The 16,003-nt window shown below is 47.9% G+C and overlaps 1 protein-coding gene across 1 annotated transcript in view; it reads left to right on the top strand.

The window, feature by feature from the left end:
* Nucleotides 1–16,003, top strand: part of stab2 (stabilin 2) — a 94,068-nt gene that overhangs the window by 73,317 nt on the left and 4,748 nt on the right. The window contains exons 48-66 of the mRNA XM_075472372.1: nucleotides 275–403; nucleotides 511–579; nucleotides 794–964; nucleotides 7,882–7,971; nucleotides 8,051–8,197; nucleotides 8,842–8,901; nucleotides 8,985–9,108; nucleotides 9,432–9,581; nucleotides 11,142–11,246; nucleotides 11,375–11,482; nucleotides 12,453–12,646; nucleotides 12,734–12,875; nucleotides 13,096–13,229; nucleotides 13,326–13,491; nucleotides 14,665–14,771; nucleotides 14,866–14,985; nucleotides 15,054–15,200; nucleotides 15,293–15,403; nucleotides 15,481–15,612. Coding sequence (XP_075328487.1) covers nucleotides 275–403; nucleotides 511–579; nucleotides 794–964; nucleotides 7,882–7,971; nucleotides 8,051–8,197; nucleotides 8,842–8,901; nucleotides 8,985–9,108; nucleotides 9,432–9,581; nucleotides 11,142–11,246; nucleotides 11,375–11,482; nucleotides 12,453–12,646; nucleotides 12,734–12,875; nucleotides 13,096–13,229; nucleotides 13,326–13,491; nucleotides 14,665–14,771; nucleotides 14,866–14,985; nucleotides 15,054–15,200; nucleotides 15,293–15,403; nucleotides 15,481–15,612 — 2,406 coding nt within the window. The remainder of the gene's footprint in view (nucleotides 1–274; nucleotides 404–510; nucleotides 580–793; nucleotides 965–7,881; nucleotides 7,972–8,050; nucleotides 8,198–8,841; nucleotides 8,902–8,984; nucleotides 9,109–9,431; nucleotides 9,582–11,141; nucleotides 11,247–11,374; nucleotides 11,483–12,452; nucleotides 12,647–12,733; nucleotides 12,876–13,095; nucleotides 13,230–13,325; nucleotides 13,492–14,664; nucleotides 14,772–14,865; nucleotides 14,986–15,053; nucleotides 15,201–15,292; nucleotides 15,404–15,480; nucleotides 15,613–16,003) is intronic.

The following is a 16,003-nucleotide window of genomic DNA, read 5'->3' as shown; positions in this document are numbered from 1 at the left end:
CAGGTCCGCCATTTTAAACAAAGGGCTCCTCACGTGGTGACTCTGTTTTTGTGAATCAAAGGTCTGTTGTTAGGCTTAGGGTTAGTTTAGTTACCCTAACCCATCATTAGCAGGCTTGTGCAGAACTTTACAATCTTTTGAAGAGATCCAATTCATCTGAATCCGGTGTGTTGAAGCAGGGACACATCTAAAACCTGCAGGACAGCGGCCCTCCAGGATTGAACAAATCCATATGGAGCTAGCTGTTTGTCATCAGAAATGTTCTTATTTTCAGGGAACAATCTTCGTCAACCAGGCGAATGTGACGGACAGCGACGACGTCAGCGTGAACGGGATCATCCATGAGATCGACAGGATTCTGTTTCCACCTGACATTGACAAAGACAACATTCTGCTCATGTCTGTCAGTACACCTGATTTCAATCACTGGTTCAGAATAGGAGCTCGTGTGTGGCTCAATGAGCAGTTTCAGTGATTCTTTAACTTCTCAGTTTGGATGTTTTTCTGCAGGACCCAACAGAGGTCCTGACACAGGTGGCTGATCGCCAGGGCTATAAAACCTTCTACAAACTGCTGCAGGTAAAACTGTCCCACGTGCCCTCATCACATACTGCTTCTAACTGTGTTTTTCGATGTTTCAAACAAACCTCACATCTTCTAAAGTTGGATTCCAGAAGGTTTAGGTTGGTGTACGTCTGTCAGGAAGGTGGAGTTTGGTGCTGGAGTGACTCAGAAACGGCTGCCAGATGTTCACCATGCGCATGTCTAACTCGATGTGTCTGTCATGATGCAGGACACCGGCGTGATGGACCTGGTAAACGACGGCATGCTCCTGACCATCTTCCTGCCCTCAGATGACGCCATGGCTTCTCTGCCACAAGAACAGAAGGATTTCCTGTTCCACCAACACAACCGACCACAGCTGCTGGAGTACCTGAAGTACCACATCTTGCGGAGCCAGAGGGTGAGAAAGACCAAAGTCTAAGGAACCAGAGAGTTCATTTACAGGAAAACAACAGACAGAAGCTGCACAATCAGTGAGAAGAAGCTGAAACACCATTCATTACAATGTAGGAAATATTTTCAAGAGATTTGATAAGACAAATAAGAGGTGATGGTGGCAGCTCCTGTCAGCAGGTCTCTGCTGGCCGGTCTTCCTTCCTTCCATCCACTCCTCCAGGGTCTGATGGCGATCCAACGCACCACTGAACACAGAGTAAAGTAAGATGACCATTGGAAGAAGGAAGATCAACCTGCAAACTGACACACTGCACGAAAAGAGGGATTTGTGTCACTGTGGACGGCAGTGAACATCCGCGAATTTGCCTAATTTTCGGACGCACCTGGGCGCTTGCAGACAGACAAACTAAGTTTGTTGAGCGAGAAAATCGTCGGAAACGAACCCGACTCGCGGCGGGCTCTCACAGCGGGGTGCTAATGGCCCAGCGATTAGCACCCCGCTGTGAGAGTGCCTGGACCTCTCACTGGCCTCGCTGGTATTGGACGAAAAAGGCACGTGATTACATAAAAAAGCTCCTGTAAAGCTGACCGCCCATTGGCCAATAAGGTTAATATATTCATACTTTATATGGGCATATCACTCAGCAATTATGATTAATAATTGTGATTATGATTACTAATATTCCTGGGATGTTTGTGTACTTCATATATTCACGTCATTCTTATAAGCTGCACTATGACTAGGCTAATGCAGGCATGAATGACGTGAATCTATTGAGGAAATGAAAAAGGAATTTTTTTTTTTTAAAGCGCTTTTATTGCCACACCACACAATATACAAACCTTACATTGTAATAAGAACCATGTTGATAATAAAGAATTGAAAATTATATACACACACTGCTGTAGCCTACAATATACACAATAAGCCTAAACGCCGCCGTTTGGAATCCGCATTCCTCGCATTACTCCGGTCCCTGCAGGGTCTGCAGGAGTTGTCAGACGTCCTCATCCTGGATCAGAAGCTGGCTTCTGGGAGCTGTTGGAATAACCAATAAATAATCAAAACATAGTCTAGCCATGCACAGCATATTGACAACTTGTCTATAAAGTAACAAAAGTCATATTGACAGCGTATATGTTCTTACTCTCTTTCACTCTTCTGTGGTGAGACTGAGAGTATTTCGGGTTGGCTTCAAGACGCGCCTGTAGCACAGCACACAGGTCCGTCACGCAGCTGAAAAAAACAAACAAGAGGAATGAATAAAATGACCAGTGCTTAAAAGTATCAGTGCCAGAGCCGTGGTAAAAGTCAGCGCCGCTCACCCTCGATAGTGTCCCCGTCTGCCTCTCTGAAGTTCGGACTGTTTGCCACCGCCTCCTTCAAGCGACTCGTTACATCCATATTGTGAGGTGACAGTAGCCTGTAAAAACAATAGGCCTATGGTTAACAAAAAAAACTGCATTGACGTAACGTAACATCGGGTCCAACTCAACTAGATATTAGGAGAACATTCACTTATTCTTACCCTTGACCTGGATTATAATGCCACGGTGAGTTATGCAGGCGGCGAACTGCTTCCTATAAATTGAAAACACGAAACACATTTTTTTAAATAAAGCAACTCACACTGGTTTTCACGTGATGGACAAAATTAAGTTGAGTTTAGCCTAAAGCCACAGTCAATAACCTACTCTTACCGCGATTTTCGGATTCTGTATCCGCCTTCTCTTGGGGGTGCGCTCTTCAACTTCTCTGGAATGTAATTCCAGTGCGTTCTCGACGGCCATATTGCCTCCAACCTAGCGAATCTCTGGTCGATTCCCTCCAGAACCTAGCCTGGGAATTCCCATGCTGCTTTGCGCTCGATTTCATTCTCACTGCAAAGTCAGCCTGGAAACCACCGCCCTTATTTTTGCCAGAGTTTGGGAACCAATCACAGAACGGGGGGGGGCAGCAAGACGATGACGATGTCTATGTGCTACACCGAAGCTTGTAGAGTGTTAATCCAACATGACAGCGGGCACAACGTTACCGTTCAATGCAGCCTTAGAAAGTGTTTCGGAGTAGATTCACCCTAGGGTCATTTGAACCGTGATATCCAGCCAAGTAGCCCACCCGCAGTTTTTCCGATCTTGGCTGAACATCAGCTGAGTTACTGAGTTATCCCGAATAGCTTAGTACAAGCGCTAACGGACCCTGGCAGTATCTCCAAAATTACCACACTAAAATCACATGTCATGACACCAAACTTCTACAGTAGTACAAATATGGTCTGTACTCACAAAACGATGCATTTGGAAGTTTGTACATAGTTCAGGAGTTTATTATTATCAACACAAGCCTGATAGCTTCTCTGCTGCTAAAGCTGCGTCGACGTCACTTCAGGGAGCTGGGAGCTTCAAAGTAAGATGAGGGTTGATCTACTACTGTAGACAACAAAGCAAGGCTGCTCAATTTCTCCATTATTAGAATAAATTCACAACTCTACAACATAAAAATTCATGTAGAATATAGCATATAGCCCTACTTTGTTGTCAATTTAAGTAGCTTAGAGCGCAAGTTTACTTTTATTTTCCATTTTTTTCTTCTTCCTCGTCGAATTTCTGTCGTCATCTGGTATAAGTGATACAATTGGCTATGAATCGCGCGCAAAGCAGCATGGGAAGAACCTGACGTCATTTGATAGACATTCGTAGCGCCCAATAAACGGCTCTAGGCATTCTTGAACCACGCCTCAAATACGAGAAAATGCACACCTAGTTCCCAGACCACCATCTCATCGAGATTGTGGACGTGTCAGCCAGGCTATCCAGAACCCTCTCCACGACCGTATCCACAGTGCTGGCCACCATACGAGACATTCCGGTCATAGCATTCAACAGGACTTTCATTTTATCTGCCTGTAAGCAAGTGAGTAAGTAAGTTTAATATACAGCACATTTAAAATCAGCGAGAACTGTCCCAAGTGCTGTACAGTGTCAACAAGACTAAAATTAAACAATCAAATGGTCATGTGCAAGTAGAAAAAAACACACAAACCTGTAGACCCGCAGAGAGTTGCTGGGGAGTTGAAAGCAAGTCGTCTTCCAGCCATTGTATTCCGCAAACCAGGGCAGTTTTCACAGCACGGGACCTCAGCGATTTCTGTCTGCCTTGTTGCCGCCAGATCTGCTCCTTAAACTTTTTGTTTACACTGCACGACACAATGTTTCTCATACGTGATTGAACGAGAGCTTATGCGAGCCGTTAAGCTCCACCAATCATATGCGTATACGTCATTACACGGAATACTCGCGAGACAACCTCCCGTCCTTTTGCTATTTAATGTTGTCTGACCACAGCTGGCAATTTGCACTGTTTTGACACAAAAATGGACTCTGCAAGGACAAAGAAAAGACCTCGGCGATATTGTGACCATTGTGACACCGAATTAAGCCATACACAATAAAACACTGAGCGCACTACTGCACATTATGTATACAGGCCAGATTTCTATATTTTTATTTCTATATTTCTATTTTATTTAAGAAACCTTTTAGAATATTGCTGTTGCATGCTTATTTTATCTTTATCTTATCTTTATTATTATACATTTGGACATCCAGTGCGGGCAACAAAGAAAATAATTTCATTGTTCAGGGAAACACGTTTCTAACTGCACATATGACAATAAACCTTTGAATCCTTGAATCCTTGAATCTTGCCCACAAAAAGCGGTATTACAAAAGAGGTGTTTGGGAGAAAAAAAAACAGATATGCATCACCTGTCACCAGCAGACAGCGTGCACCTCTTCTTTTTCAAGACAACACAGCAACAAACTTGGCTGGAGTTGGAGGTGATAGTGATGAACGTGTAGAAACAGGCCTGCCCACCCCCCACCTCACCTCACCTCACCCCACCCCACTTGAAAATGACTGTGGCAGCTCCTGACCTGATCACTGGCATTTACATATTAAAGGCTCTCCTAAGTAGGGGAGGGGAGGGGGGCATGAGGGAGCAGTTGCCAGGTCAATTTGCGACAACTTGGGCCAAGTTTTCACTTTTACCACCGCAAATGCAGGGGCTTAACGTATGCGGATATGTAAGGGGCCACATACATCCACAAATCCCTCTTTTCATGCAGTGACAGATTCAGGCCCAATCCCAATTCTATTTTCTACCCCTTCGCCTACCCCTCGCCCCTTCAAACGGAGGGGTAGGCGAAGGGCTAGGAATGTCACCCCTTCGAATTGGGACAGCACTTCACACTCACAAACGTCATAAGTCCGCGCCGTCAGTTGTTACGTAACCAAAAGCGACAGCTTTAGCCAGAAGTAAACAAACATGACCGGTGCTGTGGTGTTCGCGCTGTCCTGGGCTATTCGGATATTTTTAGAAATATCTGCGTCGAATCGACGGAGTGCCATCAGGCGAAGGCGTCTTCGACATCTGGGAGCATTGCTGGATCTTGTTACGGTATGTACAATAAGAAATTAATGCAAATAACGCTTGTGAGTGAGCAGCTGGTAGCTTCCAGAGCCGGCGTGTGAATATGATTGTGTGTGTGTGTGTGTTTGAAAGTGCTTCTAACTGTACATTTGTGATATCGTGTAATATAGAAACAATTTGCTTGTCTCATTGGATTTGCTGATTTATTGATTGGAGTAGTATCCTAACCTGGCTAACCTAGCTGAAAGCATAAGCTAACGTTTAGCCTTTGTTACTCGCCTCGTTCCGTTTGGGATAAACATGCAGCTCATGCGTTTTTGAAGCGGTTTTCTTTGTACCAGGTTCAGATTTGATGACATAAATAAATGCACTGCCTTGTGTGTGCTATCAATGTGTTGGTTTGGGAGGATGAAAGCCTGATCTTTCCATGTTTTTCTTTCCAGCAGACGGGTCATCCTACAAATTATTGCCCATTGGACCACAACATGTACCCCAATTTTTTTTGTTATCCCTTGTATAATAAATCTCTTCATACCAATATCCGTTCCAGTCGTTCATATGATGTTGATGTGATAATCATGCTCACAAACCTTTTGCCCTTAATTTCTTTTATTAGGCTCACATTACAGACTGGTAAGGCAGCTTATTTTCAGAAATAACAGCTTAAAGTGTCTGCTGTAAAGTGTGTGGTGCAAATATGGACAATAAACAGTATATAAATAAACGGGCAACAGTGCAATCATCAAGAACGAGAGGTGCTGCATGGGCTCAGTGATGTTCTGGGGGAACAAGACACGACATGACATTATAGCATGCACTTTCATCCATTGTAAAAAATTTAAAAAAGGTGTTTCAGAATGCGGTAGTGGTGGCTGTGTGTACAATAGGTGCATGGCGCATCAACTCACCGTAAAGTTTGTCTATCATGCGCTCAAACAGAGCTAAAAAGCGCTCCGTCTTCTGCTCGTGGCGCTTCTGCTCCTTCAGGCTCTCCTGTATCAGGTAATCCATTATGGGATTGGACTTCCTACTTCTTTTTGGGGATGGGGATGACTTTAGAAACAGATCTTCGTTTTCGGCGCTAAACCTGATCAGGCTCTTTGTTTGTGCTTGAGTCCCTGTGAATCAGTCACGTATATGAATACTTGTGGTAATAGGTAGCGAAATGACGCTCACGTAACTCAAAAGGAACTTCTCTATGGTTAACCAACTACATTGCTTGTAAATACTCGTGTTACAATTTGAAAAACGACAACTCTTTCGCAGCACCTTCACATGCATTGACCGATTACTCCATGTAAAATAGCGACTTTTCCCATGTGCGTTTATAGCAGAAAACAACTACACATTGCCACCACTTTAAACTCACACAATACACCAGTTATCACAACCTAAAACGGTTAAAACAGTTAAATTATGGCAAAAAAAATAGAAGAACTTACATTTGTGTGGTGCTCTCTTTGCTTCTGCCATTTTTAAAAAGACTCGCGATCTCCCGTTAGTCGCGTTGTATTCTGGGAAATATATCATACCCCTTCAAACGGAGTCTGCCTGGCCGAAGCCCTCCGTTTGAAGGGCTACAACGGAGGGGTAGGGTTAAGGGGAACGGCTTTGGAAGAGTATTGGGACAACACTACCCCTTCACGTGAACGCCCAAAACGGAGGGGAAGGGGTGAGGGGTGAATTGGGATTGGGCATCAGAGTGCACAGCTCTGCAGACGCCTCACTGAGCTGCTGACAGCCTCCTGCTCCATCCTGTTGCTGATGACTCATCCTCAGCCCTGTCAGAGCAGCCTGAAGACCACGGCTGGTTCTCATCCAGCAAAGCCACCTGGACCACATCCTCTGCTAAAAACCCAAAGACGTGACCCTGAACCGACCAACCAGAACCCCCCATCCTCTGTGTCTGTTACACACAGCGGCCCACGAGGAGTCCAACACCCAACAGGAGCAAGTCTGACCTTCTGCCACCAACGTACCGAGCTGTCAATTTACGAGTAAAAGGACCAAACGGGCCTGGCACCCCCCACTACCAAAGTACTCCCATAGGACACAGCCGGGCTCAGTACCTTTAGGCTGGTTGGACAAACTCCTGCATGTTTTCCAGCCACCTTGAGATGGTGTCGAGCCAAAAAGAATGAAATGTGACTCCTGAATCCAAAGACTGTGAAACGGAGCCGATCTCTCCTGTGCAGAACTCAGTGTAGCCTTTACCAGGCTGACCATCCCTGTGCTGCCCTGAAAGGATTTCATTTGAGTCCGAGTCCCATTTCATTCCAGATCCAGTGTTCCAGCATGGAGAAAACAGTAGCAGCATCAGCAGCAGACCTTCTTATGATGCTTATGAGTTTAAGCTCGACATGAAACATCCTAGAAACTAGGGGCATGAAAGGGGTGTGATTTGGATCAGCCACCGGGGGGTGTTAACAGTTTAACCTGAACTTAACGAACCAGATTTCATTGGTTCATAAACTTTCTATCATCTCAGGTTTATGCAGAAGCTCTGATCTATCTGGAATCGGCTCGGACGCTGCAGGGTTCGGTGCTCTCTTTCTCCTGTGGCGGGTCGGACAACATCGTAAGTACAACACAAATAAGAAAGACAGAAGTTGAGATTAGATTAGGCTCTGACACGTCGATCGTTCTTGATTGATCAGGGAGAAATCTTCATCAACGACGGAAAGTGTCGGATCGTTCAGAGACATCTGGTCTTTAAAAATGGGATTGCCTACGGGATCGACTGCCTGCTGACTCCACCCAGCCTCGGAGGGCGCTGTGATGAGCAGACAACCTTTGATCTTCAGGTGAGTCGCCACTTTACAGCTGAAACTCACCTGGTCGATGTTGCAAAGAGCATTCACACACACCAGCTGCTGTTTGTAACTTCACTGACAAAAGACTAATGGTATTGCGACATGGAGCAGCAGATTTTAGAGCTATTTCTTTTATTAAAAACCTGATTGGACAGAAATCTTTTAGGTCCAGAAATAACTTTGGATTATTTCCACTCTGACCACAAGCAATGAATCTAGAAAAATGGCCGCATCGTTATTGAGGAAAAAATTTATTTACTTCATTGTTGTCTATCGGAGCCAGATTTGTGTTTTTAGCAGAATCTAGTGGCCATCAGTGGTACTGCACGTGAAGGCGTGTCTGGATTTGTGTCCTTTATGATGGTGAACTACATCCATCTCTTATAGACAGTGTATGGATAACACTGCTGTCAGATGAGGATGAACTGAGACGAACATGTCACTGAGAAGCTGCTGAGCTGTAAATTCACATCTCAGTGAATTACCCGCTGAATTAGGATTCAGAGGGTATATAAAACACTTTGTCAGTTTCAGAGTGTTATTGGGCACGTCTGAGGGCAGCTGTCATTGGTCTGAAAAGGATTTCTGGGTGGTGGTTTTACCTTCCTGTTCTTTCCCTTCTTCTTCGTTGGTAGATGAACTGCGGCCCGTGCACGTCTTCTGCAACTCGCTGTCCCAGCATATCCAAGCGGAAGGTCAGAGCCCCCCTTTGCAGCGCCTGTCGGGTGGAGGCTGAGGGAGGCGCCTCTCTGACGCTCTCTGTGTGGTTTGTGTTCAGGAGGTGTTGAAGTGTGACCTTCCCACTATGTTTGTCAGTCACAACACCGGCTGCCGCTCGGTCTGCGCCGTCAACATCTGGAAGCCAAAGTGTTGTCATGGTTACTACGGACGAGACTGTATGGGTGAGAGATCAACCTCAATAACAACTTTATGTCCGTGTTCAAAAACAACTTTCATCATTTCTTTTGTGAAGTGTGTGATGTCATCCTGATGAACAGTCATGTTTGGCGTCGTGTTCCGCACGTTCTTCTATATTCTCCTTGGCTGTGAACATTTTTCTTTGAACTCTTTCGATCTCTTTCTTCTTTCATGAACAGCTTCCTTTGATAAACTCATCAGTAATCAGTAGATGCAGTATATCAGGGATGCTGGAGGTTGGAAGGAGAACATTAAAGTTTTTTGACCAATCAGGTGACCTCACCTGTTGACCCCCTCCTCTGTGCAGTCTGCCCGGGGGGTGTTCACTCGCCCTGCAGCGGCCGCGGTAAATGTGACGACGGCAGCTTTGGTAACGGCACCTGCGCCTGCGACGCGGGCTTCAGGGGCACGGCCTGCGGGCTGTGCAGCGCCGGCTTCTACGGACCCACCTGTAAAGGTGAGCAGCGGCAGAGCTTCCTCTGCGCTTCCTCTGCGCTTCCTCTGAGCTTCCTCTGCGCTTCCTCCGCGCTTCCTCCGCGCTTCCTCTGCGCTTCCTCCGCGCTTCCTCCGCGCTTCCTCCGCGCTTCCTCTGCGCTTCCTCCGCGCTTCCTCCGCGCTTCCTCTGCGCTTCCTCCGCGCTTCCTCTGCGCTTCCTCCGCGCTTCCTCTGCGCTTCCTCTGCGCTTCCTCTGCGCTTCCTTTGAGCTTCCTCTGCGCTTCCTCCGAGCTTCCTCTGAGCTTCCTCTGCGCTTCCTCCGCGCTTCCTCCGAGCTTCCTCCGCGCTTCCTCTGCGCTTCCTCTGAGCTTCCTCTGAGCTTCCTCTGAGCTTCCTCTGCGCTTCCTCTGAGCTTCCTCCGAGCTTCCTCTGCGCTTCCTCTGCGCTTCCTCTGCGCTTCCTCTGCGCTTCCTTTGCGCTTCCTTTGAGCTTCCTCTGCGCTTCCTCTGCGCTTCCTCTGCGCTTCCTCTGCGCTTCCTCTGAGCTTCCTTTGCGCTTCCTTTGAGCTTCCTCCGAGCTTCCTCCGAGCTTCCTCCGCGCTTCCTCCGCGCTTCCTCCGAGCTTCCTCCGAGCTTCCTCCGCGCTTCCTCTGAGCTTCCTCTGCGCTTCCTCCGAGCTTCCTCCGAGTTTCCTCTGCGCTTCCTCCGAGCTTCCTCTGCGCTTCCTCCGAGCTTCCTCCGAGCTTCCTCTGCGCTTCCTCTGCGCTTCCTCTGCGCTTCCTCTGAGCTTCCTTTGCGCTTCCTTTGAGCTTCCTCCGAGCTTCCTCCGAGCTTCCTCCGAGCTTCCTCTGCGCTTCCTCTGCGCTTCCTCCGAGCTTCCTCCGAGCTTCCTCCGAGCTTCCTCTGCGCTTCCTCCGAGCTTCCTCCGAGTTTCCTCTGCGCTTCCTCCGAGCTTCCTCTGCGCTTCCTCCGAGCTTCCTCTGCGCTTCCTCCGAGCTTCCTCCGAGCTTCCTCTGCGCTTCCTCTGCGCTTCCTCTGCGCTTCCTCTGAGCTTCCTTTGCGCTTCCTTTGAGCTTCCTCCGAGCTTCCTCCGAGCTTCCTCCGAGCTTCCTCCGAGCTTCCTCTGCGCTTCCTCTGCGCTTCCTCCGAGCTTCCTCCGAGCTTCCTCCGAGCTTCCTCTGCGCTTCCTCTGAGCTTCCTTTGCGCTTCCTTTGAGCTTCCTCTGCGCTTCCTCTGCGCTTCCTCCGAGCTTCCTCCGAGCTTCCTCCGAGCTTCCTCTGCGCTTCCTCTGCGCTTCCTCCGAGCTTCCTCTGCGCTTCCTCTGCGCTTCCTCCGAGCTTCCTCTGCGCTTCCTCCGAGCTTCCTCCGCGCTTCCTCTGCGCTTCCTCCGAGCTTCCTCTGCGCTTCCTCCGAGCTTCCTCCGAGCTTCCTCCGAGCTTCCTCTGCGCTTCCTCCGAGCTTCCTCTGAGCTTCCTCTGCGCTTCCTCCGCGCTTCCTCCGAGCTTCCTCTGAGCTTCCTCTGCGCTTCCTCCGCGCTTCCTCTGAGGCGGCAGCTTTCCTCATCCTGAATGCTTGTGTTACAGCCTGTAACTGCTCCCAACACGGGTCATGTGACGACGGACGGAAAGGCACCGGCTTGTGTTTCTGTGAGGACGGATGGACCGGAGAACGATGCGACGCTCCGCAAAGTGAGTGCCTTCCTGTTCACGCTGTTTCAGAGAGAATAGTTTAAAGGGGCGGAGCTCAGTCAGGAAGTAAAACGGTCCCATGCAGGGGACTCTGACTCTGAGAGGTTGACTCTGTGTCTGTCCTCCAGCTGAGGTGTTTCAGTGTTCGCCGCCTTGCTCTCCAAAGGCCGTCTGTAAGGAAAACAACACCTGTGTCTGTCGGCCATTTTACCTGGGAGACGGATTCACCTGCTCAGGTAAGAACAGCTGGACTGGCAGAACGATTCACTTTCCTGTTGCTCAAAATCCCAACACAGGAAAATGTTTGGAGGCATCACCGATGCTTCCGTACGTCACAAAACTCAGAGTGTCATTTACTGAGGTCAAGAAAACTTCATCAGAACATACTGGCTGTTAACTGTTAGTGTTGGAGATTAATGAAGAGACGAGTGACAGCAGCAGATTAACCGGAGACAGGTGTGTACCAGAGCCGAGGAAACTGGGAACAACGACCGAGGACGAGGTGAAACTAAGTTGGTTATGTCAGGACTGAACCGAGGCAGAACCAGACATCAGACAGATATAAAACTGTAGCAAAACAACAGCTAAGACGGATCATAAAGGAGAGAGCAGAAACAGAAAGGCCCAACAAGAACAGACGGAGAATAAATCTCAATTCAGAACTCCCAAATACTGACAACACGAACAAGAAAACACAGAAAAAACCAAGACACAGAAATCTGACCCAGTCACAAAATAAAACTGACAACGACTAAATAAAACAAAATAAACTACAAAATAAAGCAGAAAAACAGAAAAACAACTAAATAAAACAGAAAAAAAACACAAAAACAAAATAAACTACAAAATAAAACAGAAAAAAATAAACAAAAGAGAAAAACCACAAAAAAAATAAAATAAAACAGAAAATAAAACAGAAAAACACAAACCGTGACAGTTATTTCTTTAGTTGAAGGGGGTATTGGAATCACCAGGAAAAAGAATTAGAGGGGTTAGAGAAGTTTACATCCTCATTTAAGTCATTATTGGCAGCATCATTAAAGTTAATTGTGAGGCAGACTGTGCTTACACTGACAGATATTTGACCAAAGCCTGTCACGTTCAGCTCAATAAGAGCTCAGATAGGGGTCTTCTGTTCCGGCAGGTTGTAACGATCGATCTTTAAAAATGAACACGAGGACCGACTGCGTCTGTCTGTCTCTGCAGTGGCCGAGATGTGCAGCATCTGGAACGGCGGTTGTGATAAAGAGGCCAAATGTGCTCAGAAAGAGGAAAAGGTGAGCTGCACCTGTCCTAAAGGTTTCTCTGGAGACGGGTTCACCTGTCTGCCCATCGACCCCTGTGTCTCCGGGGACAACGGCGGCTGCCACGAACACGCCACCTGCACCATGACGGCGCCGGTAACCACGAGTTGGGCCCATTTGTGTGAGTTGTTCCCGCTCTCTGAAGTGTCACCTGTGCTGACGCGTTAACTTGTACGTGAACAGGGGAAGAAGAAGTGCACCTGCAAGGACAACTACCTCGGAGACGGAGTGACCTGCGAGATCAAACAGCTGCCAATCAGCCGCTGTCTTCAGGACAACGGGCAGTGCCACCCTGACGCCAAATGTAGCGACCTCCATTTTGAAGGTACACACATTAAAATTGATGCTAGTGTAACGCTTGTAGCACCGTTGTGGTTATTACCTAACATGTAATGGTGGAAGAGAGGTTGGACTACAGGAGCGCTGTGGAGAGGTTACATGACACACTGAGGCCGTGGGATAGCTGGGATTTACGCCGGACCCTCAAACTCCCGGCTGACGTGTCACTGTTCTGACGTGTTGTTTTGTCTGTTGTTTGTGTGTAGATGCGACGCTTGGTGTGTTTCACTATCGTTCAGATAAAGGTCAGTACAAACTGAACTACACTGCAGCTCAGCAGGCCTGCACGGCAGAGGGAGGAAGCCTGGCTACATACACTCAGCTGTCCTACGCTCAGCAGGTCAGTGAACACAACATGGCCGGAGTGAGCCTGCAGTCTGCTGCTTGGGTTGTTGCCAATGGAAGCTGCTCTCTGTTGGTTGTGTGTTCTGCATAGGGCGGGTTAAACATGTGTGCTGCCGGCTGGTTGGACCAGGCTCAGGTCGCATACCCCACCACCTACTCCAACCCCAACTGTGGCTTTGGACATGTGGGCATCGTGGACTACGGCATTCGCAAAAACCTGAGTGAGACCTGGGACAGCTTCTGCTACCGGATGAAGGGTGAGAGGGAAAGAAAAGGCGCTTCAGGGCCAAAAACAATCATTTCCAGTTTCATCTTGATTTAGAAACAGTTCCTGGAAGGAACACAGATGTCCAGAAGGAGCATCAGCCTGTTTGAGTTTAACCCGGGAGTCTGTCTGTAGGCAGCATCAGCCGGGGGAGCTGCCACCCACACCAGCTGGTAAAGGTGGTGGTGTCACAGAGCTTCTTAACACCAGCTGGTAAAGGTGGTGGTGTCACAGAGCTTCTTAACACCAGCTGATAAAGGTGGTGGTGTCACAGAGCTTCTTAACACCAGCTGATAAAGGTGGTGGTGTCACAGAGCTTCTTAACACCAGCTGGTAAAGGTGGTGGTGTCACAGAGCTTCTTAACACCAGCTGGTAAAGGTGGTGGTGTCACAGAGCTTCTTAACACCAGCTGGTAAAGGTGGTGGTGTCACAGAGCTTCTTAACACCAGCTGATAAAGGTGGTGGTGTCACAGAGCTTCTTAACACCAGCTGGTAAAGGTGGTGGTGTCACAGAGCTTCTTAACACCAGCTGGTAAAGGTGGTGGTGTCACAGAGCTTCTTAACACCAGCTGGTAAAGGTGGTGGTGTCACAGAGCTTCTTAACACCAGCTGGTAAAGGTGGTGGTGTCACAGAGCTTCTTAACACCAGCTGGTAAAGGTGGTGGTGTCACAGAGCTTCTTAACACCAGCTGATAAAGGTGGTGGTGTCACAGAGCTTCTTAACACCAGCTGGTAAAGGTGGTGGTGTCACAGAGCTTCTTAACACCAGCTGGTAAAGGTGGTGGTGTCACAGAGCTTCTTAACACCAGCTGGTAAAGGTGGTGGTGTCACAGAGCTTCTTAACACCAGCTGGTAAAGGTGGTGGTGTCACAGAGCTTCTTAACACCAGCTGGTAAAGGTGGTGGTGTCACAGAGCTTCTTAACACCAGCTGGTAAAGGTGGTGGTGTCACAGAGCTTCTTAACACCAGCTGGTAAAGGTGGTGGTGTCACAGAGCTTCTTAACACCAGTTGGTAAAGGTGGTGGTGTCACAGTGGACATGCCACTGAGAAGCAGAGCATCTGTATCTCAGGCATCGAACTGCAACCATATTCTCCACAAGAGAATTCTGTTAGTATATGTTACCTGGTGCTGCTGCTGACTGTCTGTGTGTTGTGTTTTTCAGAGGTGAAATGTGAGTGTAAAGCAGGCTACGTTGGAGACGGTTTCAGCTGTGCAGGTAACCTGCTGCAGGTCCTCACATCCACACCCACCTTCTCCAACTTCCTTACAGTGAGTGTGTTGTGGCTTTGCTGCGGATTCACAGCTTCATGCACAGCAACGCTCCAGCCTAAAGAAACATTTCTGGACTTTCCTCCTTCTGCAGCAAATCCTGAACTACTCTGAGGTGTGTGAGTCCGGCCAGCAGTTCGTGAAGCGCCTCACTAACCTGGCAGTGCAGTCCACTCTGTTTGTACCTGACAACAGCGGCTTCCCGGACAACCTGGTGAGTCCCACAGAAGGCTTTGCTAACACCTGGACTGCCGCTGTGTCCTCACCGGTCTGTCCCTGCAGACTCTGTCCCAGCGGGACATGGAGTTCCACCTGTCGGAGGGCCAGGCTCTTCCTCTCAGCCAGCTGAAGAACGGCAGTCGCATCAGGACACGTGCCGGGGGTCTGACGGTCCTCGGAGTCGCCGACCTGCTCAACCCTTCAGCTCTGGTGAGAGTCTTCCTCACGTTTAGGAAAGTCTGCGGGTGCTCTTCCTGTTTGAGATCAGCTTCATCAGATCTGACTCTGCTTTATCTTCTCAGTCCTCCCGTTACATCAATGATCGCTTTGTCATCGACTCTGACATTCTGGCCTCCAATGGGATCATCCATGTTCTCCAGGGACCTCTGGAAGCCCCGCCCCCCCATCACAAGGTGACTGATGTCACATTGATTTCTCTGCTGTCGTTTTAAGCTGCTGACCTCTCTGAGCTCTCTGATTGGCTGTGCAGATGCAGGTGGCGCACCGGGCGGGGATGGGAGTGGGGGTGGTGCTGCTGATCGTTTTGGTGACAGGAATCGTCTTTGTTGGATATTACTTCTACAAACATAACACCAAACCCTTCCAGTTCCACTACTTCAAGGTGAGAGCTTGTGGTTGGTTAGGGGTCTGTCCGTCAACATGTTGATCAGTAGGTGGTCTACAAGAAATACCCTCTGTATCATAGTGTGTTTACAGTCAATGAGTACCATAAAGGAGATTACACTGATGGTCTTTTTTCATTGTTCATTGATTTAGAAGTTTTACACTTTTTAGTTTGTGTAAAATTGGTCTGTATCTATGATCTTTATATTGTTAACATGTAAAATATTGGCAGCCTACTGATAAACACGGTCTTACAAAAAAGAAAAGTCACCTGCTGGATTTAACAAACTAATAAAAAAAAATAGAAAAATAAACTAATGAAACTACAAAAATATGGGACAAGAACTGTCCAACACCTCATTAAAAACTGAAAAGATGGTGTTGAACCG

This window comes from Odontesthes bonariensis, chromosome 8, assembly GCF_027942865.1.
Source record: "Odontesthes bonariensis isolate fOdoBon6 chromosome 8, fOdoBon6.hap1, whole genome shotgun sequence".
Lineage (NCBI taxonomy): Eukaryota > Metazoa > Chordata > Actinopteri > Atheriniformes > Atherinopsidae > Odontesthes > Odontesthes bonariensis.
Note: the sequence above shows the minus strand (reverse complement) of the source record. Positions and strands in the feature narration are given on the sequence as shown.